Raw genomic sequence first — 27,109 nt, 5'->3', positions numbered from 1 at the left:
TAACCAAGATGTTATAATTGCAATATAATCAAAAGAGTAAGGCAAAGCAAACAGGGATCACAAAAGAGAATAAGTAGAAGAGCTTACCCTTGGGTTGAGCTCACTAGAAGATATCAAAGAGGAGGATCTCCAGAAGAGATCCTTCCCCTCTGGTAGCCAGCTCTTAAATAGGTCCAGGAGGGGTGGAGCCTGGCTCCACCCCTTCCGGTAGCACAGGTGAATTGCCTTCACCTGTGCTCCTCTGGCTGACTCATGGCTCACCTCAGGTGATCAATCAGAGGTTCAGGCCGTGACTCAGCAGTTCCCATACAGCTTGGATAGGTGCCTTTTAAACACAGGACTGGCATCAATCACCCCTGCAGGGTTCGGCCATTTCCCAGTACAACCAGCAAAAGCTCTGCAGTGAAGTCATGCATAGGCTCCCAATCAATTTTAAATACATGCAATGGAAAGTGAGATGGTTAATACCTGCTGTATTCTGCCCCTCTGAAAAGATTAAGAGGATTTCGCCACATCTTGCATTCTGAAAAAAAAAACACTTTTTGAATTAAGAGCACAACAATCCTACTTTGAGTTTAAGATGCAGTTGTGAAAACGCAATTTTAATTTTAGAAGCCCATTTAATTTTCAACTTGATTCAGCTTGATCACAATCATACAATCTTTCCCATCTCCATAAACTTCTGCTGTCACATACATGTTTTGGCTGCTCATTAGTATTAAATATTAAAAAGTGCCACTTATATCCAAGCAACTTGTACCTTGCACGTATTTAGAATAGCAAATATCTAAAGTTACTGAAACAGTTTTAGCTGAATGTGTCACCTATTTACTAAGGGAATAAATAATTAATGTTTTAGATCAATTACCTCATTGTATCATTATTAACAACACACACCATAAAATGTAGGCCTCTCATAGAATGATAGATCATAGAATGGCCTGGGTTGAAAAGGACCACACTGCTCATTCAGTTCCAACCCCTGCTGTGTGCAGGTCCCCAACCAGCAGCCCAGGCTGCCCAGAGCCACATCCAGCCTGGCCTTGAATGCCTGCAGGGATGGGGCATCCACAGCCTCCTTGGGCAACCTGTTCCAGTGCCTCACCACCCTCTGGGTAAAAAACTTCCTCCTGATATCCAACCTAAACCTCCCCTGTCTCAATTTTCTCCAATTATTACAAGCAATAGCGCAGAGTAAATTCCCTTTAAAAGTCAACTCATTTGAAAGCATCATAGAATCATAGAATCATAGAATCACTAAGGTTGGAAAAGACCTAAAAGATCACCCAGTCCAACCGTTCACCTATTCCCAATAGCTCCTACTAAACCATGTCCCTCAACGCAACATCCAGTCTTTCCTTGAACACCCCCAGGCTCGGTGATTCCACCACCTCCCTGGGCAGTCCATTCCAGTGCCTGACCACCCTTTCTGAAAAGTAATACTTCCTCATGTCCAGCCTGAATCTCCCCTGCCGTAGCTTGAAACCATTCCCCCTGGTCCTATCACTAATGACACGAGAGAAGAGGCCGACCCCCAGCTCACTACAACCTCCCTTCAGGAAGTTATAGAGAGCAATGAGGTCTCCCCTGAGCCTCCTCTTCTCCAGGCTGAACATTCCCAGCTCCTTCAGCCTCTCCTCATATGGCCTGTGTTCCAGACCCCTCACCAGCTTTGTTGCCCTTCTTTGAACACGTTCCAGGGCCTCAATATCTTTCTTGCAGTGAGGGGCCCAAAACTGGACACAGTACTCGAGGTGCGGCCTCACGAGTGCTGAATATAGGGGAACAATCACCTCTCTGCTCCTGCTTGCAACGCTGTTTCTGATGCAAGCCAGGATGCCATTGGCCTTCTTGGCCACCTGGGCACACTGTCGGCTCATGTTCAGCTGAGCATCAATCAATACCCCCAGGTCCATTTCCTCTACGCAGTCCTCCAGCCACACCGCCCCAAACCTTCAAGCGGAATGAAAACTGTTGGGATGTGTTAGCAATCACCTGGCACGTTCTGTCTGTTGGCCTCATTCTCCCCAGCTGAGAATGCTGCTGGTGCTGGAGGGCTGTTTTCCACGCCGCCGATGAGCGGCCTCAGGTGACTCACAGATACCTGCTCAATGAAGGACGTGCCATACTTTCGGAAATGCCACCACTCAAATACCTGTTATGGGAGGAAAGAAAAAAGCACCCCACATTTCCTTAGGCAACACCCTTCCGACATAAACACCAGGGATGAAGAGAAAACTGTACAGAGCGAGGACATCCCCTTGCAAATGTTTACAGACAGAATATATTTACCTACAAATTAATGGTAATTACCTACTTCAGGATTGTCTTGTCACACAGGATTAACAACACAACATGGGAAAGTTTGAAAAAAGGAAAGTTTTACTCTCATTATGTTCCTCTCTCCCCAGGTCTTATTGTTACACTATGGACAATGAGGTATTTATACCTTAATACATGCACAAGCCACCAAACTACTACTGTTGGAAACTAAACTCCCGACCTTCCAAGAGATAAACATCTCAGAAGTTTATTTCCACAGATGTCCGCAGTCTCTGCATGTATATTTTGAAATGTTTATATGTTTATGCACATAATTTATGCACACACCTGCTCAAAACAAGCCTGAGTCCCTTAAAACAGATACAATCTACTTTGCCTAGGCTCAAGTGACACACAAGACACGTAATTAAAAAGAATTTAGAATAGGTATGGAAGCATACTAAGTAACAAGCTCCTTGCTAGTGCAAAGGCACCCTCTAGAGTCTGAGCACAGAAATCTATGGCATTCACCTTCAATGAAACTACCTCAGAGGTGCTGAAAATGCAGGGAAAGAAAAGGAAAAAAGAAAAGCTGCCTACTTACAAATATCAGTCCGGATATAAAGGATGAGGTCACTGTGAGGGCAAAGTAGAATTTTGGAGTCAAAGTGCTTAAGAACACAGTCACTGTTGGGAGACAGAAAAACCAAGACTTAACGAGCAGAACTGAAACACGCAGAGAGGTTTTTATTGAACAACACAGCATGAAAAGTTAAACACAAGTGTGGTATAAGATCACCCTTGGGACCTCGTGGCTAAAACTGCTTTATTAGAGCTCTTTTGGTCCGAATGTATCTCTGTGACAGCTCGCTGCTTACGCGACCGTCCCAAAATACAAACGTCACTGAACAACAGCCTCGTGGCACGGGTCCTTTCAGGGCATTATTTCATCTTAACTTATACCCGAAACGCGCCGCGTTATGCACGGTGCTGCCCTCATCGCCCTCACGGCACAGGAGAGGAAACACGGTTCTCTCTCCCTTACACAGACCGAGGGTTGACCACAGCCCGGGCTCAGTGCAGCGCCTGGGGGGTACAAAGCCCGGTTAGGAGGGCACAAAACCCGGCCCGGAAGCCCCGCCGGGCTCCACCGCCCCGCTCCCCGCTCGCCTCACCGGCCGCCAGGCCGTCCCGGAGCCGTAGCGGCACCCGCAGCGCAGCGTAGAAAAGCCCGAGCCCGGCGGCCACAGCCAGCAGCCCGCGGGCCCACGGTGCCGCCGCCCGCCGCCTCAGCTGCTCCCAGCGCCGCAGCGCCGCCGCCGCCCCGAGGCACGGCGGTTCCCTGCCGGTCCCGCAGCCGTCCGCCATGGCCAGCGCGGAGGATGCCGGGAAGGGGCGGGGTGGACGGGCGGAGCCGGGCGGGGTCTCCCCGCGGTGCTCGGTGCTCAGAAGCGGCCTCAGTCTGGCTAAGTTTCCCCCTCTTCCCCAGGCTCATCCACCAGACCGCAGCCCCGAGCTTCCGCTCCGCTTCCAGCCTCGCGAGCCAGCGGGCTCCGCTCTCTCGACCGCACCCATCTCTAAGATGGCGGCCGCGTGGCGTCTGCCCACAGCCAAGATGGCGCGGAACGCGCTTCCGGTCCAGCCCCGGCTACGGCGCCCGGTGCGGGACTCCCGGCGTGCTCCGCGCGGGGCCGGGCCGGGCCCAGAGCTGCCAAAATGGCCGACTTCGAGGACCGGGTGTCGGACGAGGAGAAGGTAGGGAGCGGCCGCCCCCGCCCCCCAGGCCCCCTGTTGCCTCACGGGCCAGCCCAGCCCAGCGCTGCGGGGCGCCGGGAGCCCTACAGCGGGCAAGGGCTGCCCGTCGGCTCCTCCCTTTCCCCGAGCCCATTCAGTTCGTAGCCCTGTTTCGTTCCCACGCATGCAGCCCCGGCTCTCCGCCCGCATTGCTTCGGTGCGGATCGAGGAGCTGAGGGAACGGGGCGTGGAGAGAAAGGCTCGTATTGAGAGGTGCAGAATGATCGTTCCTCTGATGTGGGGATGCGGAAAAATTGCTGTCTTAAAAGCAGCGTTGAGTTGCTAGAAAGGAAAAGCTGGCAGCCTATGGCCATTTTTTCCCACATACCACAGCTAAAATCAGCACCCACAGCTAAAATCAGCACCCACAGCTACTCTTCCTTGCATAGTAAAACTATTGCATGTGGGTTTTTTTTGTTGGTGGTTTGGTTTTGTTTTGTTTTGTTTTGTTTTTCTTGAAATTCTGCTTTGGGATGCCAACATTCGTTGATCCTCAGGGATCCTGTGAGCACGGAGTTGCTTTTATTTTCCTCTCCAGCTGCCTGCTTGTGCTTAATGACAGTGGCCACATGGTGAAGGAGGCTGGCAGGGCCTTATGATTGATGTGGCCTTTGATACAGTTTTAGATCACAGCAGCATCGAAATGAATATTTCACAGCAGAATTCACGTGGAACTGAAATCTCTCCAATGCTGTATCAAATCTTTGACCTGCTTGGCTGCTGCAACAGAAAGCGTGTTTGAAATGAAAATGAAAAACAAAGCTTTAGCAAGTTTTTAGCAAAGGAAATGAAGTGAATTGCCTTTGGTAACCTCACAGGTCATTAACAGAGCTGGAAAGTAGAACCAGATCCCTGTTTTAGGCTATAGCTAAACTTATCACTCAGTCTGGGAGCGAGAATCAGGATCTAGAGTCAGCTGGGCTCTTTTTCCACTGCATTCCCTGAAGTCTGCGGTTCCTTCACAGCACGTTCATCCTGCACTGTGTGTGCCCCAGCATTTCATTTGTCCAGGCAGATAGGATTTCACTTGAAATAGGAGCCCTTGTTCAACTTCATGTCCCAGCACAGGCAGGTTTGAATCAGTCCAAGTGGCTCCGTGTCCAACGCTGGTAGAAGATGGAAATGAGTTCTAAGAAACATGCAGCAGAGCTTTATTACAGCATCCATGTAATAAACAAAGAAACCCAACGATCAAACAAATGGTAAAATTCATGTATTCCCTCACACCTCCCATCCTTATAAGCCTTACTTGAGGAAAGCCAGGGCTCAGGAACCAGACCTGCTGCAGTGTGTTTTCTAACTTTATTCTGCTGCTGTTTTGCCAGCTTTACCAAATTGCTGGGCAGCTTCTCTATCAGCAACTCTCCCCATTTTGGAAAAAGGAAGTCAGTGTAGTTAGCTTGCTGCAGAGCTACCTGAAATGGCAGCGATGGGCAGGAAGTGGGGCAGCTTGCAGAAAGCCTTATTTTCGTGCTTCTGCAAAAGAACTTCCTTCCACTGTGCTGACAGTGCTCTGAAACAAACCAGCCCTAAAAACAACAAGTAACGGTGATTCAAATGCTTGGCATTTAGGATTAAGTTCTCTACTGTCAACTTCTTGCACTCCGCTCCTGATTTCAGTGGTTTGATTTAAATGCTTTTTATTTTATTGCTCCACGACAGAATCAATGCGAGGGCTGCTTTAAAACAGTGAGTGGTTTTCTGTGGCAGAGTTTGCTTTGTGTCTGGTTTTGTGGGGACACAGAATGGAAGTGCAAAGTCCTTTCTGTGTTGACTTAATTTTACACATCCTTCCTGTGTTGATTGAATTTTACACATCCTTCCGAGGCAGAGGAATGTAGAAGACTAAAATCCCTCCTGTAGTATTTATTTCCCCCCCCCCATGTGTTTTATCAGAAACTATAGACCTGTAAGTCCATCTCCTACAACCATGGTCCCTTTCTACCATACAGAGCACAATTCTGCAGCCACAGCATTGTTCCTTATGTGTACACAGAGTAATTTTTATGGCTTTTAGAGGGGCTTTTCCATATGTTGAGCACCTCGTAAAAAGTAATCTGTTCCTCTGGAGAATTAATTTGCAGTGCACATTTTAGCCACTGAAATGGATCTTGGTGTGCAGTGGTACATGAGCTCCAAGTACTGTATCTCCTGATGCTTTAGAGCAGTCTGATCCAGCTGTACTGATGCTTACACTTGCACTTTCTTAGAAAAGCACATGCTATAATTTCCAGAGTGTTTCAGCCCTTCAGGGCTGTCTGTCAGAGAAATCCACAGAGGATACAAAACAGAAGCATCCCTCTTAATTACTGCAGGATTATCTTCGTCACCATCCGAGCTTCCAGCAGCGAAGTCTAACAGGATTGTGAAGCAGGACATCCTAATTACAGTTCTTTGGACAGTGAGAAGTTTCACACAATAAGAACGATATTATTACAATCCTAACATTCTTATCAGCCTTATTTAAAAGCAGGAAATGATGAGAAAAAGGCTTTACATTTTTACTAGTATGAACTATACAAGTTACCAACTTACACCAACAATCTTCAACGTAAGCTTTTCACTCATGCTACATAATTATTTCATGCATAAAGAATACATGTTTTTTGCAAAATAGACTCCAATTTGGAAAGCAGTCTCTTTTTATCTGAAGCTCTGCCCAATTAATGCAGAGTTGTTACTCGATACTGTTGGAATAAGGCAGTTTACCCTTTGTTTGCAAAGGTGTGAGTTTTCTTTCATGGCTTGCTTTAAATCATTATGTGACAATTGATGCAAACAACTATTTCTAATTAAAACATAGCAGACAGGAGAGAAGCAGTGTTTTTCCAGCTGTGGCAGTAATTCAGCTGAAATAGGTGAACACTCCAAAATTCTAATAATCCCAGACTTGTATATGGGATTTTTGGTTACAGTACAGCTTTATTATTTTTCAGAAGGGAACTGCTTTTGTTTTTACAGCCTCAGTTTACAGATATTTGGGTCTTTTCCTTCCACTTGGCCTTTTCTCTTATTGTATCACAGTTCCAGGTGCCTTAATTCTTTCCTACAATGACAGCTCATGGCTGGACTGTGCTGCAGTTTGCAGTAAAAGACTGCTGCAGGATAAGGGAAGGAGTAAGGGTGCCAGACAAGGGTGGCAAGTAACCCTTGAGAAAACACACGCCAGAAAAGCTGGTACACTGCATGGAGTAGTTCCAGTTCTTTTTGTTAACCACAGACTTCAAAGAGACAATAACTCCTGAAAGCATAGCGTGACATCGATAACAAGGAACCAGGACGTCCTGTAACGAAGCCCTGTTCAGCTCCTGACAAAGTCAGCAACAAATCCATAAGTCAGGGTGAGGTCAAACAGGTTTCCTACACTGTTTCCAGATAGGTTTAGGGTCTGAGACTTTGAGTACACACTCTGTTCCTGCACAGGGAATCACACTGCTTGGACGAAAAGCTAAATGTGGGTGTGATGGATGCACAGATACACATTTGCAATACAACATTGCAACTCTTACAGAGAGTGAAACTGTACTGTGAAGGTTGAACAGTTCCCATTTTTTGCAGTTACCCCGGTGGAGTTGGCTCTTCTTGCTGAGCATCTGAAAAAAATATCTAGACTCATGAGGCTGATGGTTTCCACTTTGAAAACACACACCTGGATTTCTCCCCAAATCTGATAGTTAGTGTTTTTTGTTTAATTGCTTCGGAGTGGGTTGCAGTCTGTATGAAGTCAGCAAGTGGTTTTGTCTTTACAGGTGCGTATAGCTGCAAAATTCATCACTCATGCCCCTCCTGGAGAATTTAATGAAGTATTCAATGGTAAGTAAAGAAAAGCCATCAGTAGCATTTTATTCACATTCATTGACTGTGACAGACTGTGTCACGATGCATTGCTCTGAGGTCAGAGTGGGGAAAAGCATGCTGCCATTCTGTGACTACTTACCTTAATAAAATGATTCAAATCAGCAACGTTTATGTTTGTACAGTTGAAAATTGGAGAAACTTTGATCAAAAAGCCAATAACTTACTCGAGCACTCCCTCCTCCAGATGTCCGGTTATTGCTTAACAACGACAATCTTCTCAGGGAAGGAGCAGCACAGTGAGTATTCGTGTTTCAAGCATGCCAGAAAGAGTATGCCTCTCTGTGGTGGTAGTTTGACTTACACCCATCATGCTGGAACAAAGGAAGCCGTTTGTTCTATTGAGAGCAGGCTGCTGTCGTTCCTTATCCCCCACCAAAATATATAATGAAAGGCACGGCTGGTTCTTTTTAAAAGGCTTAAATTGGAATTTGTGGTGTAGAGGCCCTGTGTAACTGACAGGGAGGCAGTCTGCCAAAAAGGGTAATTCTGCAGCAGCAAGAATGGCTGATCTTGTTGGAATGTGATTTGGTGAGCAAGTGAAGCCTGAAATTCTGAGTAGTCCTCAGCCAGAGCTTAAAAAAAAAGAAAAGCTGCCTTCAAAAAATGCTGTCAGAGCATCTTGTTTACTTGTGCAGTCTCATCAGAAGGTGTCTACATGTTATGCATACAGGGCTTCTGATGTTTTATTTAGGTCTGGGTGACACATCTGTCAGCAGGTCTTGGCAGAAGAAAATAGTTATAAATATTAGTCTACTCATATTTGTTTACCTTGCTGCCTGTTTTGCATCAGCTTGCTCATTTTCCCCCAGGCTGCCTTCTGTTCTACTTTTGAACTCTATACTTTCATGATTACTGAATAAGCCTGGCTTTAGACCCAGATGATTACAGCTATCAATGTGTGGATTATTTGCAATGGCAGTTTTCCCTGTAGTATGAGTCACACCATGTACTTATCACTAAGAGAATGAGAACGTGTACGTACAGCTAAATTTCATGCTCTTAATTCTTAACAGTGCATTTGCACAGTATAACATGGATCAGTTCACTCCGGTGAAGATAGAAGGCTATGATGATCAGGTAAGGAAAAACTTTACTCTCAAGGTTTGTGTTACTGCCCCACACAGAAGCAAGAAGTATTTTGTTTTATCAAGATCTTTATGATCATTTTCTTTCTACCTGCAAGTTATCATCTTTCCTTCTTCCCCCACGTCATCCTTGCATTACCAAATTGTTGTTCTTGTGTAAGAGGCAGAGGTGAAATCTTTAGAGCATTGTCTGTTACTACCTGGTGACCAATTCATGTTAGGTAAAGCTCCACACTGAAGTCATTGCAATTCCACGTCAGGTATGAATGATTAAAGATTGCTGTTTATTTAAAGATTGCTTAAATACTTTACTGCATGCTCACAGTTCCTACTGATAGGAGTGAATCCTTAGTGTTATTTTCTCCTGTGGTCTCACATTTATAGCAGCAGAAGAGCATTTTGATTTCTGTTTCTTATTTTTCAGGTCTTAATCACAGAACACGGTGATCTGGGCAACGGCAGATTTTTAGACCCAAGAAACAAAATCTCTTTCAAGTTTGATCACTTAAGGAAGGAAGCCAGCGACCCCCAGCCTGAGGACACAGAATCAGCTTTAAAACAATGGAGAGATGCCTGTGACAGTGCACTGAGAGCTTATGTGAAAGATCATTACCCCAATGGCTTCTGCACTGTTGAGTATCCATCTTGTCTGATGGAAAATCTTGGCTCTGTGTCACTCAGGACTTTGAGTGCATTCTGTGCTGGGCAGTGCTGCCTGAGTTCTGTCTTCACTGGTGTTCTGGCTAATTTTGGAATAAATTCAAAAAGGGTGTGAATAATCTTGGTATGCACATAACGGTAAAGATTTATTAGACCCTATTGTTCATATTCATGACTGCCAAGTGCCCTAACACCTGCAATAAAAGAATAGGAGGCATTGTTTGCACATAACTACAAGTGGAAGTACTGGACAGCATAACTAGGCACACATTCCCAGTGAGTTTCCACAATGGGAAGCCTCCACAGCGCTGCCAAGAACAGAAATTGCAAGTGGTTTTCCTCAGCTCTTGTGCTGTTTTAACTCTTTTTTCCTGAATACAGGTTTATGGTAAATCTATAGATGGACAGCAGACAATTATTGCCTGTATTGAGAGCCATCAGTTCCAGCCCAAAAATTTCTGGTAAGACTACTTAAACATTATTTTCTTCCTTTACTACACTTCAAATAAACCCTTCTTCTACTTGCCCTGAAAGTTAAGATGCCTTTGGCTCCTCAAGGGGTTCAGTTTCTCATTCTTTAGTCTACTTCTCTTTGCCAGCCCCTGATGCTTCCCTAAGTCATAACTCAATGACTTGCCCAGAGAAAAAGCAGCTAGCAGGGCTAAGAAGATCCCCCTTAGATATTCCAGAGCATAAGTGTGTTGGAGCCAGCCTGTAACAGATGCATGGTGTTGGAACTGCGCTTCAGAAGTTGAGTTCATTGGCATATAAAGCACTTCAATACTGATCTCAGAGCAGCAGGACCTCATTGTTCACATTCATTTAGCTTTTTTTTTTTAGCACTTGCTGCAAATACAGTTTTCATGCTTCACCTGTTTTTAGGAATGGTCGCTGGAGATCAGAATGGAAGTTTACCATCACACCACCAACAGCTCAGGTGGCTGCAGTGCTCAAGATCCAGGTGAGCTGCATTGTCTGGCAATAACAGGAAAAACTGCTTGCCAGACACCACTGCATTTGCTCAAAATGAGATGCTGAAATTCAGCAAATGTCCTTCTGGAGTCGAGATATTACTAAGCTGTTCAATTCAAGATATTAATTCTTAAAGCTTCATTGTTTTGAACATTGTCTGCAGCCTGGCCTGTGATTTCTTGTATAGTATCATCCTGCGTGCCTCCAAGTGTTTGACTTTTCAGGCCAAAACCTGTTCTGATTTCATATACTTATATATATAATTGCTCTTATTTCAACTCTAGGCGTTTACTGCATTAACATAATCTTGAACAGTCTTGACAAAGAATGAAACCTTTTAGAAAATCCATCCTGCTTTTAGTCTCCACGTAAGCAGAGAAGATTGGCACAACAAAGCTGCTGTGCCATTCTGGTAGCATTTGGGGGCTCTAGGGATTCTAAAACGAGTATTAATGATAACCTGTGTTCTGTCTTTGTTTAGGTTCATTATTATGAAGATGGTAACGTTCAGCTGGTTAGTCACAAAGACATCCAGGACTCTGTACAGGTTTCAGTAAGTGTGCCAGAACACTTCTTTCAAAGATGAAGCAGCTATTTTATTTCTTAAACACCTCATGAGGGATTTGCTTGTATGACTACATTCCATTGAGTTTTAGTTTAAGGGTGACTAATCAGTGTCATTTTAGGGTTTGTTTTTTTCCTTGATTGTATTAAATACACAGACTCTTAATTGCTTAAAATAAGACAGTATTAGGAAGTACAATCTCCATTGGACAGCTTATCTTAAGAGTGTCATTTAAAGAGGGCAGAATACACCTTTCTACATACAGGCTATGGAAACCAAGGCAGTATTCTCAGGGCAAAGTAAGAAGCCCTGTAGCACAGCAGGGGGAGCAGTAGTCAAAATCCCAAGTCCATACTCCATCCCATGAAGGCTTACTTGCCTTTTGCTCACAAGGGTGAATCCTGTTTCAGTTTGAAGCACAAGCTCAGCCTGCTATCTTGAACTCCACTGAGATACCTGCAGTGAGCAGAGGCTACAAATCCCAGCAGCTTCCATCTCATGTTATCCACTGTGTCTGTGCTCAGCCTCTCATTTGAGAAGACATCCATTAAAAATGTTATTTTTAAACATGCAAATTGTTTTTTTTCCCTCTTTGCAGAGCGACGTTCAGACAGCTAAGGAATTTATTAAGATAATAGAAAATGCAGAAAATGAGTACCAGGTAAAAATCAATGGTTGTTAAACGTGGTGGAATCATCTCAGTCTCCATTTATGAAAACTGGCCTCAAATTTTGCTCCTGACTTAATCTAGCATTGACTCTAAGAATTAATTAGAAAAGGGCATTAGTTGAATTAGAATCTAATGATAAAGGTACGTGTAATCGTTCAGTTTGCTGTATAGCAATTTCAGAGGGTTGCAAATGATGCCTGGAACAAGCATGGAAAGGGAGTAGGTGGGTCTCAATGTTTTCCTCTGTCTGAGGGCTTGTTATATTGTCCCAGCCTGTGTGCTGGAAGGAGACTTGATGCAGATAAGTCAGCGAGGCACCTGGAGTGGACCTGCTTTGTACAGGAGGGCTCAGGAGAATCCCTTTACTTGCACCCACACTGCATTATTCATTTGGTTGTAGCATGCATTCCTCTCATAGAAAAAGGCTTTAACAGTCGTGCTTTTTCAGGGTATCTTAGCACTGCTCTAACTGAATCTGCTTGCCATTGCAGACAGCAATCAGTGAGAACTACCAGACAATGTCAGACACCACCTTCAAAGCCTTACGCCGGCAGCTGCCTGTCACCCGCACCAAGATCGACTGGAACAAAATCCTCAGCTACAAGATTGGCAAAGAGATGCAGAATGCTTAAGGTGGAAATAAGGAGCTGTATGAAATGTTTGTGTGCAAAACAAAAAACGAAACAAATGTGGTCCTATGCCAAGTAGATGGTTTCTAAACCAGTGCAGCATATTTCTAGGGCTTTCAAAGTTGACAGGTTTTCTAGCCTCAGAGAGAACTGTGGAACAAATAGCATTGTCTTTGTGTTTTGTGTTTCCTGCCACGTAAGCTTCCTCTTGTGATTGCATATACTGATAGGTCATTTTAATTAAACCACATTCATGGTTCAGAAGTGTAGCTGTTTTCAATCACTAATTGTAATGGTTGGAAAACTGCCTAGCTGCAAAAGCCCTATTATAAATACATCTGAGGGTGCAGGGCATTTCCTTCACCTGTGTACAGCACTCCAGGTACTCCAGTAAGTTCATCCTATCTGCCAACAGCTCAAGGCACTGTGCTGCAAGTTGTAATAATGCAGACACAGTAAGTGCTCCCAAGCATCCTTACTACTGACCTCCACAAAGCAAAAGCCTGTAGGCCTGGATTTTACTACACATAACGAGTTTACAATAACCATTACAGAAATTCCTGCACAGCTAGCTCTTCCAGGGGCTTTTTTTTCCCCTCCAACCTGAAGATTTGAGCCATGTTCCCTTAGAAGTGAACATTTTTGCTCTCCCTTACGTATGTACAGTTATCAGACATCTGCATTTTTAGAGAACTCTGAGTCAGGTCGCTGCTGATCTGTGGAGACTGGATTAGATTAAAAATGCAAATGTCTGCAAAATAGGGATGTTGTGCTTTAATGCTTTGTGGCAGGTTCATAACATTTGTATCACAGGTGTATGGATGGATAGCATACAAAATAAATAAACTTGAACCAAAGTGGGAGGAACAACTTTTCCATTTTGTCTCTGTTGTGGCCAGTTTCTTGTCATAGCTAAGGGGAATTCTGGAATTAAGATCATCATTGCTCTTAACTGCTTGCTCCGTGTTGATTTGTCTTTCTGTAAAATCAAGAATAGCAGTGCTATCAGTTTCTCTGCCAGAAGAGACGTGCATGCTTTCTCCTCAGTCAAAACTTGCAACTAGATCCATCACAACATGAAACCCCTTTGGTTCACCCACTTTGCCTTGTTGACACTTGGTTATCAATGGGCCTTTTTTTGCAGGTTCTGTTTTTTAAACTGGCTAGCGTCTTCCTAATTTTTAATTACACAAAGAGCTCCAGAAGATAGGGACAGGACTGCCTGTGCATTGCAGCTCAGGTTTTGCACAGTAATATCATGTACCCTTTGTGAGATATTTTGTCTAAATAAAATATATTTGTATTTGCTGTTGAACCCGACCGTTCGTAGCGCAGGCACCCTCTGTGTAGTCTGATAGAAATACACCAGCCTTTGTTTTAAAGCCATTCACGCCTGTTCTTTCCTGATGACTGCAAACAGAACTGCAGGTGACAAACTGAACGCTGCAAACATCCACCAGCCCCACATGCAGCCCAGGGAACTGGAATTGAAGTCTTCCAGGTTCAAAGAGAAAAGCAGCTGTACGGCTTTAACAGAGAGCTTCGCCCTGGTGAAACAACAGATCAGGGGGTTCTGCTCTTCACTACTGCTGCAACATCTCCTAAGCTCGTGTGCTCAACTCGTGTAACAGCACTGGATACAAACACACCATGTTCAGAACGGCCCCTCTAGAAGGGACCTTCCAAATCAACACACGTCCCAGGTCAGGCAATCAGACAAAGCAACACTGCCTGAGTGCTAGCAGTGTTTGTGCTCTGCCCTGCTTGCACACAGCTGTGCTCGGTGCTGCTGAAGGACAGAGCGCACCTTGTGCCAGCACTGCTTGCAGGAAGGTTTCCTCCCCGTGCTGCCGGAGGAGGTGAAGCACAGTGCAGAGATGCTGTGGGCCCATCCAGACAAACACTGCAGCAATTCCAAGAATGTGAAGCTGAAACAGAGGCCCGAGATAACGCTGCACACAACAGAGCTTTTATCTACCAGCACAGCCTCGACCTCAAGGCCAGTCTCTTCCTGCTCTGGGTTACTTTGCAAGTAGTTCACTGCTTGTCCTGGCTTTAAGATTGAGAGGGCAGAGTGTTTCTACCTTCAGAAAGCCTTCTTTTAGGGCCAGTTCACCCTCTCACCGACCTCCTCGCCTTCTTGCTCCATCAGCTTCTCTGCAGCACTCACCTACCCTTACCCTTGGCCCAGCTCTTGGAAAAATGAACAAGATTCAGCATAACAGCTGCAGCTGAGGCACTGAAGTGCCAGTGATGACACATTCTGAAAGCTGTTCTATCTGTAAAGCTGTCAGCTGTTCTCAGCCAGAGGTTTCAGATGAAACTAGCTTGAAGCTGATGCATTGGTACAGCGTGCAGCCACCAAACACTGAGCCACTCACAGCAGTGCAGCTCGACTAAACCAGGAAAACTCAGACAGTTTTCCTACTTATTTACAATATCAGATTTTAAATTCCCAACATCCTAGACGAAGAATATGACAAAAATGCTCTGAAGTGACTTTTTCCAAGAGCAACACCTGCATTTTCCAAGCCTCAGGGCCCTCCCACAACCTGCCCAGGACCCCGAAGCACAGCCAGGAGTCACCCAGCTGCACCGACAGCAGCCTTACCCCAGTTCCTCGTGCTGCAGGCAGTCCCGGGGCCTCAAGCTGCTTTACAGGAGCAAGTTGAGAATCCCCGTCCCTCCTAGGCAGGCTGTAGAGTTAAAGCCTAGAAAACTAGCGGTAGAAACGCAGCCAGCGCTGTCGCCGCCCTATTTACGGAGCAGCAGTGCCAGCTGCAAACCCACACCCCTCATCATTGCCTCCAGCACACCTGCTGTACGTCCACACCTCGTGGACCACGCAGCCCTGACGGCAGCACAGGACTGAGCCCGGCCCTGATCCTCTACCGGGATCCGGGGTTTGGGGCCGGGGGCCGGGTAGGGCTCGTGGGGGCGGCGGAGCGCCGTAGGGGCGGCCCCATCCCCGGACGGGCGGTTCCGTGGGGCGTTCGGCCCCTTTCGCTTTCGTTTCCCTTGCGGAGCCACACCGGCTCGGCACGGCGCTGCTCGGCACGGCCATGCCGCGGTTCAGCGTGGCGGAGGCGAGGCGGTACGGGGATCAGTTCGTGCAGTTCTTGCGGGACACGGACCGGGAGCAGGAAAGCCGGAGGGACGTGCTGCGGGACATCTACAGCCAGGAGTTCCGGGCCAGGTGAGAACTGCATTGCTGCGGAGCCGAGTGCCGGGCAGCCGTGACCCTCGGGGCTCTCCTCTATCACCCGCTGGGATGGGATGAGGGCTGAGCGCTTCCGAGGAGACGCCCGGACCCGTGGAACTCCGAGCACAGGGCCCTGTTCCTGGGGAACTTAGAACGGTGCTGCTGGGCAGCTTGACTCCTGCAGCACGGAGGTGTGACTTGACTCGCAGCACGGCGAGTGACTTCTTCAGACGTTGCCCTGTGCCTTCTGTGCCGCCCGCTTCACAGGGACATTCCTGGCTGCAGGGACCCCTGGCAGCAGCCTGGGCGCAGCCTTGGGCATCACTGTCCACCCGCCTCGCCCTGCTGACACTGGTCACTCTGGCCCCGTGCAGCGTCACCCCTGTTAATCATTGGCAAAGACAGAGTTCATCCACCATGGGCCGTGCCCCAGCACAGAAGGAGGTGGGTCAGCCTTTGGGTGCAGGGCACTGTGCACCTCTGTGCAGCCTCCACCCTACCACCCAAGTTCTGGCAGGGACAGGACTGCAGAGTTGGCAGGGCACAGCTGGAGAGACCGTGGCACAGCACAACCGTGCTGGAGCAGCCTGCAGGGCTGTAAGGTTTGAGTGGAGCTAGCGAGAAAGCCCCCGTCCTTTTCCCTCCCCTGAAGTAGAGGGAATGGCTGGTGTGAGGGGTCGTGCTTTACCCCCTTCCACCCCTGCCCAGCATTCTCCTCCTCACCCGGAAGGTCTCTCTTTATATGTAGGACTGACACAAGAACGCCCAGTTTCTCCTCCATCCTGTATGCCCTGAGAGCGTCCCAGCGGGCGCAGGTACATGGGCAGACGGTGCGCTTCAAGAAGGTAATGGAGGCCCTGAGCTGGGGCAGTGCAGCAGCTCCTTCACCCCCAGGGATGGGCTCCGGTGGAGTCCCAGCTCCCAACAAGACCCCGACACACACTGAGGGGCTGTGCCCATACTGATGCTGGCTGCTTCTGGCAGGAGAGGAGGCGGGTTGTGGTGGCAGATCAGTACCGCAGACCCAGGACAGATGTTGAGGTGTCTGCACCCACTCCAGGCCAGCAGCCCAGCTCCGGACCAGCAGTGCCACAGAGCCGTGCCAAGAAGTGGTAATACTCCCATATCCTGCACGGGGGCTCCTGATATCTCCACCACAGCTGGGGAGACCTCAGTGCCCCCTTCCTGCAGGGCCGAGTTCATCCGTGGGAAGCATGGGGTAGAGATCATCTCAGAGTACGACCAGGGAAATGGGCAGATCCGCTTCCCTGTGGCTCTCAGCGAGACGAAGACATTCACCGTGCAGGTGCAGAACCACGGCGCCGAAGCCGTGACCATGCACCACTGCCGTCCCCTGCACCGCGTGCGGGAGCTCTCCTTCATGGACGAGCAAGGGGTGACACAAAACCAAGCGCTGCTGCTGCACCCAGGTACTGCCTGGCCCCACTCCCTGCTGCCCCAGGGATGCAGGATGCAGCCCCAGCTCTCCCCCCCCCTCGCAGGCGGTGCGTACCCCATCCAGGTCCGCTGTCAGACCAGACAAAATGGGTTCTTCCGTGCCGTGGTGGTGTTTGAATTCAGCAAGGAGCTGGATGGGCCCTTCCGCATCGGGCGCTCCATTGCTGCCATTGCTCAGAGCCAGCTGGCCAAGGAGCTGGGACCCTCAGCGCCCTACAGGCCCTACCAGGCCAGTCTGCAGCGCCCCATCACTGTCATCACCGAGGACGGAGTGCCCCCCGTCAGGTACAGGGCCATCACCCACTGCTGTTCCGCATTGAGAGCCCTGGGCATGGCTCTGCTAGCAGGGATGCAGCTCTCTGCACTTGTGCTGGCTGTATGGCTGCTTCATCCTGGGGGGGTCAGTGGCAGCAGGCTTTGGGACACAACCCCTGCAGCATCGCTGTTCCCTCACCCAGCTCCCTGAAGAATGAGCTGGAGAAGGAGATCCCCCTGGGCACCTACCCGTACCCCAAGAGCCTCAAGGAGACCATCATGCTCGGGCCCAAGACCAGCCCTGACTCCAGCTGGATGAAGATGCAGTGAGTGCTGATGGGGAGGGGGATGCCTCCTTGCACTGTGCACATCCCATTGCTGCCCCGTGTCCGAAGGGCTGTGCTGGGCATGGTGACATCCAGCCTCACATCTCCAGGTCACTGCTGGAGGCCCCGTTGCAGCCTGAGAACTACAAGCAGAAGTTCCAGCTGCTGCTGCACCTGGAGGAGATCCAGCTGGAAGTGGACATCCGCCGCTACGACCTGCAGGAGGTGCCCATGGTGCAGAACGGGACGCTGCTGCTCCTTAACGTGAGTGGGGACTGCTGTGGGGCACAGGGGTGGGGGCAGCTCCGAGCACCCGATGTGACAACTCACTGCAGGTGCCTGGCGTGGCTGAGAATCGCCCGTCGGTGCTGCGGGGCGACCACCTCTTTGCCAGCCTGAGCAGCGAGCGGGATAGCTCCCCACGCATCCTGTACAAGGGCTACGTGCACAGCGTGGAGCTGGAGAAGGTCCAGCTTGGCTTCTCCCCCAAGTGAGTGGGCCCTTCCCCTGGGCTGAGGGCGGCCATGGGGCAGCATCCCCTCTCACCCCAACTCCTTCCAGGCTCATGAAGAAGTTTGTGAACAATCTGAAGTTCGACGTAACCTTCACCTTCAGCCGCCTGCCGCTGCAGGTGCAGCATCGCGCTGCTGCCATGGCCATGCAGAAGGGCCTGGACAGCATGCTCTTCCCCTCAGCCTCCTGTCAGCACTCGCTCTTCAAGGGCACCTTCCAGCCCCGGTGAGTCAGGGTGAATAGCAGCTCTGTGCATCAGGTGGAATTTTGTGGGGGCTGCTCAGCTCAGCCTCTGCATTTGCAGGTGGTTCGACCGCAGGCTGGAGGCGAACGAGGAGCAATGCCAGGCTGTGAAGCACATCGTCACCGGGATGTCCCGACCTGCACCATACCTCATCTTTGGGCCTCCTGGGACAGGCAAAACAGTCACCCTGGTGGAGGCCATTAAGCAGGTGGGTGGTGGGGCCCAGGGCCAGCACAGGGCATCGCTGCCCAGCCCATGGGGCTCAGCCTTCCCTCCCCTCAGGTGTGGTCATGCTGCAAGGGTGCCCGGATCCTGGCCTGTGCCCCATCCAACAGTGCTGCTGACTTGCTGTGCCAGCGCCTCCTCACCGACATCCCGCCCCGTTACATCTACAGGATCATGGCCAGCTCTGCCAACTACAGGGAAGTGCCTGTAGACGTCAGGGTAGGTCTGTGCCCCCCTCCCCAGCCCCTGCAGAACAACCCTGAGGAGAAGGACCCCCACCTAATGTTCTGCTCCAGCCCTGTTGCAACTGGGACAACACTGAGAAGTGCTACGTGTATCCCAGCAAGGAGCTGCTGAAGCCCTACCGGATCCTCATCACTACACTGGTGACAGCAGGAAGGTCAGGGCTCCTGGGGCTGCCTTTGTGCCCGGCTGCAGGAACAGCCTCAGCAGAGTGCAATAAGAGGGGTTGTGGGGGGCATGTGAGGAGGGTGAGGATGAGGGAAGATTGTGCAGGCAGAGCTGCTCATGCCACCTCACTCCACCTCTCCTCAGGTTGGTGTCAGCCAACTTTCCCCCAGGATATTTCTCCCACGTCTTCATTGATGAGTGTGGCCATGCGGTAGAGCCAGAAAGTGTCGTGGCAATCGCTGGTGAGTGGCCTCTGGCTGTCTCCTTGGGTCAGCTTTGCTGCCCAGCGTTCCGTGCTCACTGCTGAGCTACCTCTGCCCAGGGCTGCTGAATGTCATGGACCCGAACACCAACCCTGATGGGGGGCAGCTGGTGCTGGCAGGGGATCCCCAGCAGCTGGGCCCTGTCCTGAGGTCACCACTGGCTGCTAAGCATGGCTTGGGTGAGTGAGGGCAGGGCTGGGGGTGGCACAATGCCTGCATAGCATCACAGGAGCCATGGGTCTGGTCTGACTGCATGCAGGCACCTCACTGCTGGAGCGCCTGATGATGCACAATGCACTGTATGCCAAGTCAAATGAGGGCTACAACCCACAGTTCGTCACCAAGCTGCTCTGGAACTACAGGTAGGGACAGGGCCACGCAGCTCAGTGCAGGGCACGTGGTGCCGTCCCACTCCTGATGGGTGCCATGGCCCTGGGGATGGGGGAGACCTGCAGCCCTGGGTGCCTGGTGCCCGAGGAGAGCATCAGGTCTCTCCTGCACTGCACTGTCTTGCCTCCGCCAGGTCCCACAAGGCCATCCTCAAGGTGCCCAATGAGCTCTTCTATGACAGCGAGCTGAAGGCGTATGAGGGCAGCGAGCTTGACGTGCGCAACTCCTACTGCACCTGGGAGGAGCTCCCCAAAAGAGTAGGGGGGCACGGGGGACAGGGGTGGGAGGAGCCCCTGCACTGCAGCTGAGCTGATCCCAATTCTTTGCTCCAGGACTTCCCCATCATCTTCCATGGGGTGTGCGGGGAGGACGAGCGGGAGGCCAAGAGCCCCTCCTTCTTCAACACGGCCGAGATTGAGGTTGTGGTTCAGTACCTGCAGAAGCTGCTGCAGAACCAGGGCCGGCGCGGCTGCCCCACCATCTCACCCAAGGAGATTGGCATCATCTCTCCCTACAGGAAGCAGGTGCAGGCTGAGGGAAGCGGGATGGGGGAACTGGGGTGGCTCAGCCTCCCCAGCAGCTTCACTGCAGCACATCCCGTCCTCCCCAGGTGGAGAAGATCCGCCTGGCCATCACCTCTAAGGACCGCGTGCTGAAGGCTCTGCCAGAAATTGAGCAGCTGAAGGTACCCTGGGCCCCACACATCACTGGGGAAGTGATGGAGCCCCAGCCCCTCTCACCACACAACTCCCACACCCCAGGTGGGCTCCGTGGAGGAGTTTCAGGGTCAGGAGCGCCGTGTCATCCTCATCTCCACTGTGCGCAGCTGCAGTGAATACCTGCAGCTGGACCAGACCTTCTGCCTTGGCTTCCTCAAGAACCCCAAGGTGCGGCCCCCAGCTCCCTGGCAGAGCTGCTATGGGCACAGGCACCCCACAGCCAGAAGGTGAACACAAGGGAAACCCCAACTCTTCTCCCTTGCTCAGAGGCTCAACGTGGCACTCACCCGGGCGAAGGCGCTGCTGATCGTGGTGGGTAACCCAGCCGTGCTCAGCAAGGACCAACACTGGCACAGGTGAGCCATGCAGCCCCCCAGACCCCCCCAGCCCCACACCCTTTGCCCACACCCCACTGTGTCCCCAGGTTCCTCAGATACTGCCAGGATGAGGGCGCCTGCAGGGGGTACTATGAGGAGCCCCCCGAGGAGGACAATCTTGCCAACCACCTCGACTCCCTGCACCTCGGCAATTAACGGCCAGGTAACGCACAGCTCAGGGCAGGAGCTGCTCTCTCTGTGCTGCTCCTGAACCCTGTGCTGTCCCTGCAGGAGCCCAGCGCAGCCCTGCAGAGCTCTGGCACCCCCGACCCGGCCCCATCCTGCAGCCACCTCCTGCTCTGCCCCCCTGGAGCCGGGCTGTGTGCTGGATGGAACCCACCGGCTGTCACGCAGAGGGCTGCAGCCGCAGCTGAGAGCCCAACCCAGACCGTGGGGCTGAGCCCCGGGATCATCAACGTCTTATTTTTTGTTTTCTTTTAAATCTTAAGCATTTTTTTTTTTTATACAACTCTGGAAAACCAACTGTGCTGTGACTGCTGGCCCCAGCCCGCATGCTGAGCCATGTGCAGCACACCTACCTTCGTGTCCTTGGAATAAATGTTCAGAGAAAAACGCTCTGTGTTGAGTCCTGAGTGCTGCGTGAGCACAGCACGGGGTCTGCAGAGGCAGCCGAAGGGATGCCACACATGCAGAATTACAATTACTCAAATACCAGTTAGCATTTATTCTCCCAGTTACTCAGCTGAGCATACTGGTGCTAAGAGTCTATGAGGAACTCGGACTCGAAGAAGGCACCGTCATTCTAATGGTGGATGTGGGGACAAGGCACTGCCCTGGGGCAGACCCAGGGTGCAGGGCACTGCTGGCACTCCTCGCAGCACATCTCTGCAGGACAGGGCTGAGCACAGCCCTGGTGAGTCCATAAAGGCCATGGGGCAGCTGGGGCCAGCACAGTGCGGGGAACAGCCAGCAGCCCCTGCTTCTGCCAGCCCTGCTCAAGGCAGAGAGACCTCACAGCCCATAGAGAGCGATGGGGAACGAAGGCATCGCCACACAGCGTGGCACAGGGATGCCCCAGTGCCTGGGGACAGCTCTGGGGCAGAGGGTCGGGGACAGGCATGGAGCAGAGCCCTTCCTGCTCACAGCAGCGGGCAGCCCCGGCGCTTCTTGTTCTTGCGGACCTGCAGGCCTGCACGTGTGGCCATCTCAAAGACCTCCCGCACGCCCTCCTTGGTCTTGGCCGAGCACTCGAGGTAGCCAAAGGCGTTGATCCGGTTGGCCATGTCTCTCCCCTCCTCTGGCTTCACAGGCTCCTGGGCAGCATTAAAAAGGAGGGTTGAGAATACCACCAGAAGCAAGAAGCACAGCAGCTGCCTGCAGGGCATCCCCCGTGCCCAGATCAGGGCTGCAAGAAGGAAGTCCCAGCAAAATAGCCGAGGGTGAGGGGATCCCAGCACTGGCGCTCCACTGAGCGCGCACCCAACCCCAGCACGTCCCCACCTGCTTCATCTTTGCCAATTCCCGCCGTGTGTGCTCATCGTTGCGCAGGTCCTTCTTGTTCCCCACCAGGATGATGGGCACGTTGGGGCAGAAGTGCTTCACCTCCGGGGTCCACTTCTCAGGGATGTTCTCTGCGAGGAGCAGAGTGTGGCTGCTGAGCTATGGTGCATGGGGACACACAGCTGTGCTGCTGCTCCGTGCAGGGCAGGAGGGGAGCATGATGAGCTGCAGCCCTGCACCGTGCAGGGGAGCATGGAAATGCCCCCCAGAGCCCCAGGGCCACCCAGCTGGGCACAACAGCCTCTCCCAGCACCTCCACCATGCACCAGCTCCCAGCATCTTCCTGGAGCGTGCAAAAAAGCTGAGGGTGGAACATGGAGACACAACACCCCCAAAGTGGCACAGGGACTTCCCAGAACCCAGTATGCCAGCAGGATCTCAGCCAGCAGGACCCCATGATGCACCCCATGATGCACCCCCTGCTCCCTACCGAGGCTGTCTGGGCTGTCGATAGAAAAGCACATGAGGATGACATCCGTGTCCGGGTATGAGAGAGGCCGCAGCCGGTCATAGTCCTCCTGCCCAGCCGTGTCCCACAGCGCCAGCTCCACCTATGGGCAAAGGGACACTCAGCACCTCACAGACCCTACAGGCAGCCCGTGGGGCCAGGAGGGATACTTGGCTTTCCTCAGCTGCAGTGAGGAGGGTCCTTTGCAAACCGGGGCATGGTTGGGGTAAAATCAGGGGTGCTGCAGGGCTCACTCTCCACCGCAGCATCCCATCACCGCCTGCACAGAGTGGGGTCTTTACCTGCTTGCCATCCACCTCGATGTCGGCGATGTAGTTCTCAAACACGGTTGGCACGTAGACCTCAGGGAACTGGTCCTTGCTGAAGACGATCAGCAGGCACGTCTTCCCGCAGGCACCATCCCCCACGATCACCAGCTTCTTCCTTATAGCTGCCATCGCTGCAGGAACGAGGATGAGGGTGAGTGGAGCTGCAGGCTGCACGCAGGGAACCCCGTGCAAAGCCACTGACTCCTCCACCTAACACTGAGACAGCATCTGTCACCTGTAATGCTGCAGAGCACCCAGCCCTGCCCACCAGACCCTGCGGGGTTTCCTCTCTCTGCTGTCACCAACACGCAGCAACATCAGCCATGCACCCTCCTTTGGGATTTATGTTCAGATTATGCATTCTTTGGGCAGAATCTGCATCCTGGGTTGCACACGTTGGCTCCTCTGTAATCAGCTCAGTGGCAGCAACACGCCACACTTGCGAGCAATCCCAGCTTGTGCCTGGCACCCGGTGCTGGGGCTGGCCCCATCCTAGCCCTGTCCCAAGGAGCTTGTGCCACTGCTGCAGCTGCACCAGGGCTGCTGCCAGGCTCTGCTCAGTGAGCACAGGCCAAACGGGCTGCATTCTGCACCTTGCACAACAGACACATTCCTGCAAGTCAAACCACACCTCTCATCCCGCAGTCTGGGAATACTGGGAATGGCCCAGCAGTGCCTGCCCTGGGGTCCGAGGGAGGAAGGCAGCAGGGTGAGATCGCACTGGGGTCCAACAGTTCTTTGGCATCTGCAACTCCTCAGAAACCTCAGTGCAGAGCCTGACCCATTTCGTAGGCCCCACTGATGATCCCATCAGTTCCCCATCCATGCAGAAACCCCTGGCAAGGCACATGATAACAACTTCAGTCCCCATGCAAGCACACTGCTCTGTGCAGAGGAGGCTGTAACCCACTGCAAACCACTGGGGCTGTGGGGCTGCATCCATCCTGACCCACGGAGGGGTCAGCAGCACCCAGAGCCCTGCCCAAGGCTGCCGTGACTCACGGGGCAGAGGCCCTGTCCCCGCCCAAAATCTCAGCACAATTCATTCCATTACTCACCCAGCAGCCCAGAAATAGCCCATTGCTAACACACGGCCAGCCTCCACAGAGCAGCACGGGAGGAAGCAGGGAGCATTGCAGCCACAGTGCCCCTCGGGCTGCCCCATCCCTGTGGGGACCTCGCATGGCACCAAGCAGCTATTCTAAAGTCACCAGCACTAACACAGCAAGGGCTCTGGCACAGCTGCTTCAAGGCGAGCCGCTGCTGAGCTCCGTGCTTCAAAAACTGAAATTCCTGCCGAGCAGGAAATGGGGAATTCCTGGTAGGATGCATCTTTCACCCAGTTTCTGTTTCTGAACCTCGGGAAACAGCACAGAAAGACGTCATCACTTTGAAGAAGGGGTTGGACCAGAAACAGAAACCTTTCCACTGGCCTCTCATCCTGAGATCCCACCCGCATCACACCCAGCCCTGAGCTCACAGCACTTTGCAGCCATGGGTGGGGGGGGACACAGATCTCCAAGGAGAGCAGCCGGCTCAGTCTGTCCCTCACTGCTGTGTCTGCAGCCTCTGCTGAACCTCAGTGTTTAACAAACAAGTGTCCTGAGCACTCAGACTGTTTGGATTTACTTCTGGTTGGAAGGAGCTGGGCTAATCGCAACACAAACCAGGCTCAAGGTTAGAACATCACCATGCAGTTCGCTGGGTTTCACTCCCCCAGGTGCTCAGGCAGCACAGCCTGTGACACAGAGGAGACCTAAGGAAGCCTGCAGCACCCAAAGAGCACGAAACCCCAGCGGGGAACACAAACATCACTTCCCAACCAGTGCAGCCAAGGACAGCAGTCTCTGCTTCTAAACATGGCTTTGTGTGTTCAAAGGGCTGCAGCCGCACCCCGACGCACGCCAGGCAGGGGCACATCAGGACAGGCCCTGGGGGAGGTGCAGCACGGCAAGCACAAGGCCAGGGTGGGCACAGAGCATCCCTGGAGGGCTTTGGGGCTGCAGCTGAGCCCAGAGTTGAGGGGAAAGGATTTGGGGACAGTGACAGCGGTACACTGAAGTCGTCACGACTCCAGCAGAAAGTCCCACGGCGCGGGATGACTTCCTGGCAAGGCTCAGGAATGGAGTCTTATACAGAAGCAGAACAAGATTCCAAAACCAGCTGGGAGGGAGGAGTGACACCAGCTCACAGCACAGCAGCAACAAAGCTCGGGCTCTGGGGTCCTGGTTGCGAAAGTTTGGAGCTGTTCCTAAGGTCTGACCAGACACACTGTGTTACACCAGGCTCCAGCACAGCAGCAGAGCAGGGCTGCTCTGCAGACAAGGGGCAGAGCAGGCAGTTTTCACTGCCAAATCCCACAAAAACATCCACAAGCAAAGCAAAGAAAGGGATTTGGAGCAGAAGAATGTTAAAACCCAAACTGGGCTTGAGCACTTTGTGGGAAAACATGTGGGATTGCTGCCCAGCAAACCCAGCACTGCACACCCTGCAGGGTTGGTGCTCTCTGGGCAGATACTATGAAACCAACACATGATACCAACCCTGACCTGCGCTTGGAGTCTGACTGCAACCCATTTAAATGTCTTCTGTTTCAGGATGACATCCAAGGAAGCAAAAACATCACATGTGCACAAAACCTCTTAAACTGAAACTCCCAGCTCTGGCTTTGGGACTACAGCCACAGCCTCCCCCTTTTATGCATCACGGGGCTAAAGAAGAGAAGCCAACATTTTGTACACAGTCACCAAACCTGCAAGGCTCCTCAAGTGCTGTATTTCAGTTGGACACATTGAAAACTCAGCCTGCTGCAGCAACTACAGCTCCTCAGGAGCCCCGTGCTGCCCTCACCTCCTCCCCCAGAGGACATCCATCACGTTCTTACCTTACATCCCACAGAAGCACCTTCCCCAACAGCACCAGTATCTGCTGAATGCCTCAGATGACACTCCCAGCCCGGGCAGGTGGCTGTATTTGTGCAGTGCCTCACAGCTGATTGCTGTTTGCACACACATTCCACATTCCCCATGCCCATACACGTCCTCATCCCGGCACACACATCAAGTTACCAAGCAAGCCGGGTTAAGCACTCCCAATATCTACAGGTATATCCCTATATCCACCTATAAAACGCTTCCCTGGAAAAGCTGAAGCTGTCAGGAGTCAATTTAAGGCACATAAAATCACACTCAGCCGTAACCATGCTACCTGGAAGGAAGAGAGGAGCAAAGATTCACGGAACGGCACCGGGAAGGAGGAAAACGGAGCGCAGACGGCCTCGTGGTGCCGGGGGGGATCGGGCGGCCGCTGCCCGATTTGGTGCTGGAGCGCCGCTGTTGGTCATGGTTCTGGAATGCTTCTCTGCTCTGAGACATTGCACAATTGTTTCTGCTCCGCCGCCTGCCCCCCTTGTATAAATGTTTACAAATGAGCTCAGCGGTAAGCAAAGCAAACTTTTGTCCTTCTTTTTTTTTTCTTTTTCCCCCGAAGAAAATACAACGCTGCTGTGCCGGGGGCGGTTCCGTTCAGGATGGCTCCAAACCATCTTCGCCCCCGGGACCCGGCCCGGCCGATACCGCACGCGGTACCGCACTCAGCACCGCCCCACGGCGCACCGCTATGCGCTCGGTCCCACCGCAGCCCCGGCCCCGCCCGCCCTCAGCAGCGATCCGCGCACCGCTGAGCTCCCCGCAGCGCCCGCATCCCGAGCACGGCCCGTACCTCTCTCCGGCACGGCACGGCACGGCACGGCTCCCTTCCCCGGTCCCGGTGCCGGCTCCAACCCCAACTCCGGAGCGCGGATCGGACGGCACCGCCCCGTTGTGGGGCCGCCCTCGGAAGGGCGGAGCTGTGCCGAACCGGGCCGATTCCCGACGGGGGCTCCGCTCCCAGCCCCGCTGCTGCTGCCCCGCCCTGGCACCGGGGCTCTATCGG

General features: G+C 51.9%; 4 protein-coding genes across 5 annotated transcripts in view; 2 read left to right on the top strand and 2 right to left on the bottom strand.

Moving 5' to 3' along the window:
- ST7L (suppression of tumorigenicity 7 like) overlaps positions 1-3,860 on the bottom strand; it is a 21,853-nt gene extending 17,993 nt beyond the window's left edge. Inside the window, 4 exon segments of the mRNA XM_042884439.1 lie at positions 469-523; positions 1,996-2,155; positions 2,867-2,949; positions 3,438-3,860. Of these exon segments, the coding sequence (XP_042740373.1) occupies positions 469-523; positions 1,996-2,155; positions 2,867-2,949; positions 3,438-3,837 (698 nt within the window). The 5' untranslated portion in view covers positions 3,838-3,860.
- Positions 3,861-3,946: 86 nt separating this feature from the next.
- CAPZA1 (capping actin protein of muscle Z-line subunit alpha 1) lies at positions 3,947-13,369 on the top strand. The gene is made up of 10 exons (XM_042884361.1): positions 3,947-4,017; positions 7,806-7,869; positions 8,099-8,150; positions 8,928-8,991; positions 9,424-9,630; positions 10,041-10,120; positions 10,542-10,620; positions 11,113-11,184; positions 11,795-11,857; positions 12,358-13,369. The coding sequence occupies exons 1-10, from the start codon at positions 3,979-3,981 to the stop codon at positions 12,496-12,498; spliced, it is 861 nt and encodes a 286-aa protein (XP_042740295.1). The 5' UTR covers positions 3,947-3,978; the 3' UTR covers positions 12,499-13,369.
- Positions 13,370-15,524: 2,155 nt separating this feature from the next.
- Positions 15,525-21,451, top strand: MOV10 (Mov10 RISC complex RNA helicase). Its single transcript, XM_042884395.1, has 22 exons — positions 15,525-15,691; positions 16,446-16,542; positions 16,682-16,809; positions 16,889-17,127; positions 17,200-17,440; positions 17,614-17,736; positions 17,847-18,000; positions 18,072-18,226; positions 18,298-18,474; positions 18,554-18,701; positions 18,776-18,937; positions 19,015-19,118; positions 19,274-19,371; positions 19,452-19,571; positions 19,652-19,754; positions 19,916-20,039; positions 20,115-20,306; positions 20,393-20,467; positions 20,544-20,669; positions 20,769-20,857; positions 20,926-21,041; positions 21,110-21,451. Exons 1-21 carry the CDS (start codon positions 15,558-15,560, stop codon positions 21,032-21,034), a joined length of 2,898 nt encoding a protein of 965 aa, XP_042740329.1. The 5' UTR covers positions 15,525-15,557; the 3' UTR covers positions 21,035-21,041; positions 21,110-21,451.
- An 82-nt stretch (positions 21,452-21,533) lies between these two features.
- Positions 21,534-27,003, bottom strand: RHOC (ras homolog family member C). Of its 2 annotated transcripts, none has more exons than XM_042884397.1 (5): positions 26,897-27,003; positions 23,150-23,307; positions 22,830-22,950; positions 22,340-22,470; positions 21,534-22,152 (listed from the first exon to the last, which is right to left on the bottom strand). In XM_042884397.1, the coding sequence occupies exons 2-5, from the start codon at positions 23,303-23,305 to the stop codon at positions 21,979-21,981; spliced, it is 582 nt and encodes a 193-aa protein (XP_042740331.1). In that variant the 5' UTR covers positions 23,306-23,307; positions 26,897-27,003; the 3' UTR covers positions 21,534-21,978. The 2 variants fall into 2 exon arrangements, with proteins under 2 accessions (XP_042740331.1, XP_042740332.1); XM_042884398.1 differs by lacking the exon at positions 26,897-27,003 and adding an exon at positions 26,384-26,535.
- Positions 27,004-27,109: the final 106 nt, after the last annotated feature.

This window comes from Lagopus leucura, unplaced genomic scaffold (genome assembly GCF_019238085.1).
Source record: "Lagopus leucura isolate 7727_CA_CO unplaced genomic scaffold, USGS_WTPT01 Super-Scaffold_100043, whole genome shotgun sequence".
Classification (NCBI taxonomy): domain Eukaryota; kingdom Metazoa; phylum Chordata; class Aves; order Galliformes; family Phasianidae; genus Lagopus; species Lagopus leucura.
This window is presented reverse-complemented; position numbering and strand designations above follow the sequence as displayed.

Excerpts from the sequence above, each read along its gene's own strand:
- MOV10 (XM_042884395.1), top strand. The coding sequence starts at position 15,558 with ATGCCGCGGTTCAGCGTGGCGGAGGCGAGGCGGTACGGGGATCAGTTC. Across the intron at positions 15,692-16,445 it reads AGCCAGGAGTTCCGGGCCAG|GACTGACACAAGAACGCCCA; the intron begins GTGAGAACTGCA and ends CTTTATATGTAG. Across the intron at positions 18,475-18,553 it reads AAGGGCACCTTCCAGCCCCG|GTGGTTCGACCGCAGGCTGG; the intron begins GTGAGTCAGGGT and ends CTGCATTTGCAG.
- RHOC (XM_042884397.1), bottom strand. The coding sequence starts at position 23,305 with ATGGCAGCTATAAGGAAGAAGCTGGTGATCGTGGGGGATGGTGCCTGC. Across the intron at positions 22,471-22,829 it reads CGACAGCCCAGACAGCCTCG|AGAACATCCCTGAGAAGTGG; the intron begins GTAGGGAGCAGG and ends TGCTCCTCGCAG. Across the intron at positions 22,153-22,339 it reads AATTGGCAAAGATGAAGCAG|GAGCCTGTGAAGCCAGAGGA; the intron begins GTGGGGACGTGC and ends AATGCTGCCCAG.
- CAPZA1 (XM_042884361.1), top strand. The coding sequence starts at position 3,979 with ATGGCCGACTTCGAGGACCGGGTGTCGGACGAGGAGAAG. Across the intron at positions 8,992-9,423 it reads TAGAAGGCTATGATGATCAG|GTCTTAATCACAGAACACGG; the intron begins GTAAGGAAAAAC and ends CTTATTTTTCAG. Across the intron at positions 10,621-11,112 it reads CTGCAGTGCTCAAGATCCAG|GTTCATTATTATGAAGATGG; the intron begins GTGAGCTGCATT and ends GTCTTTGTTTAG.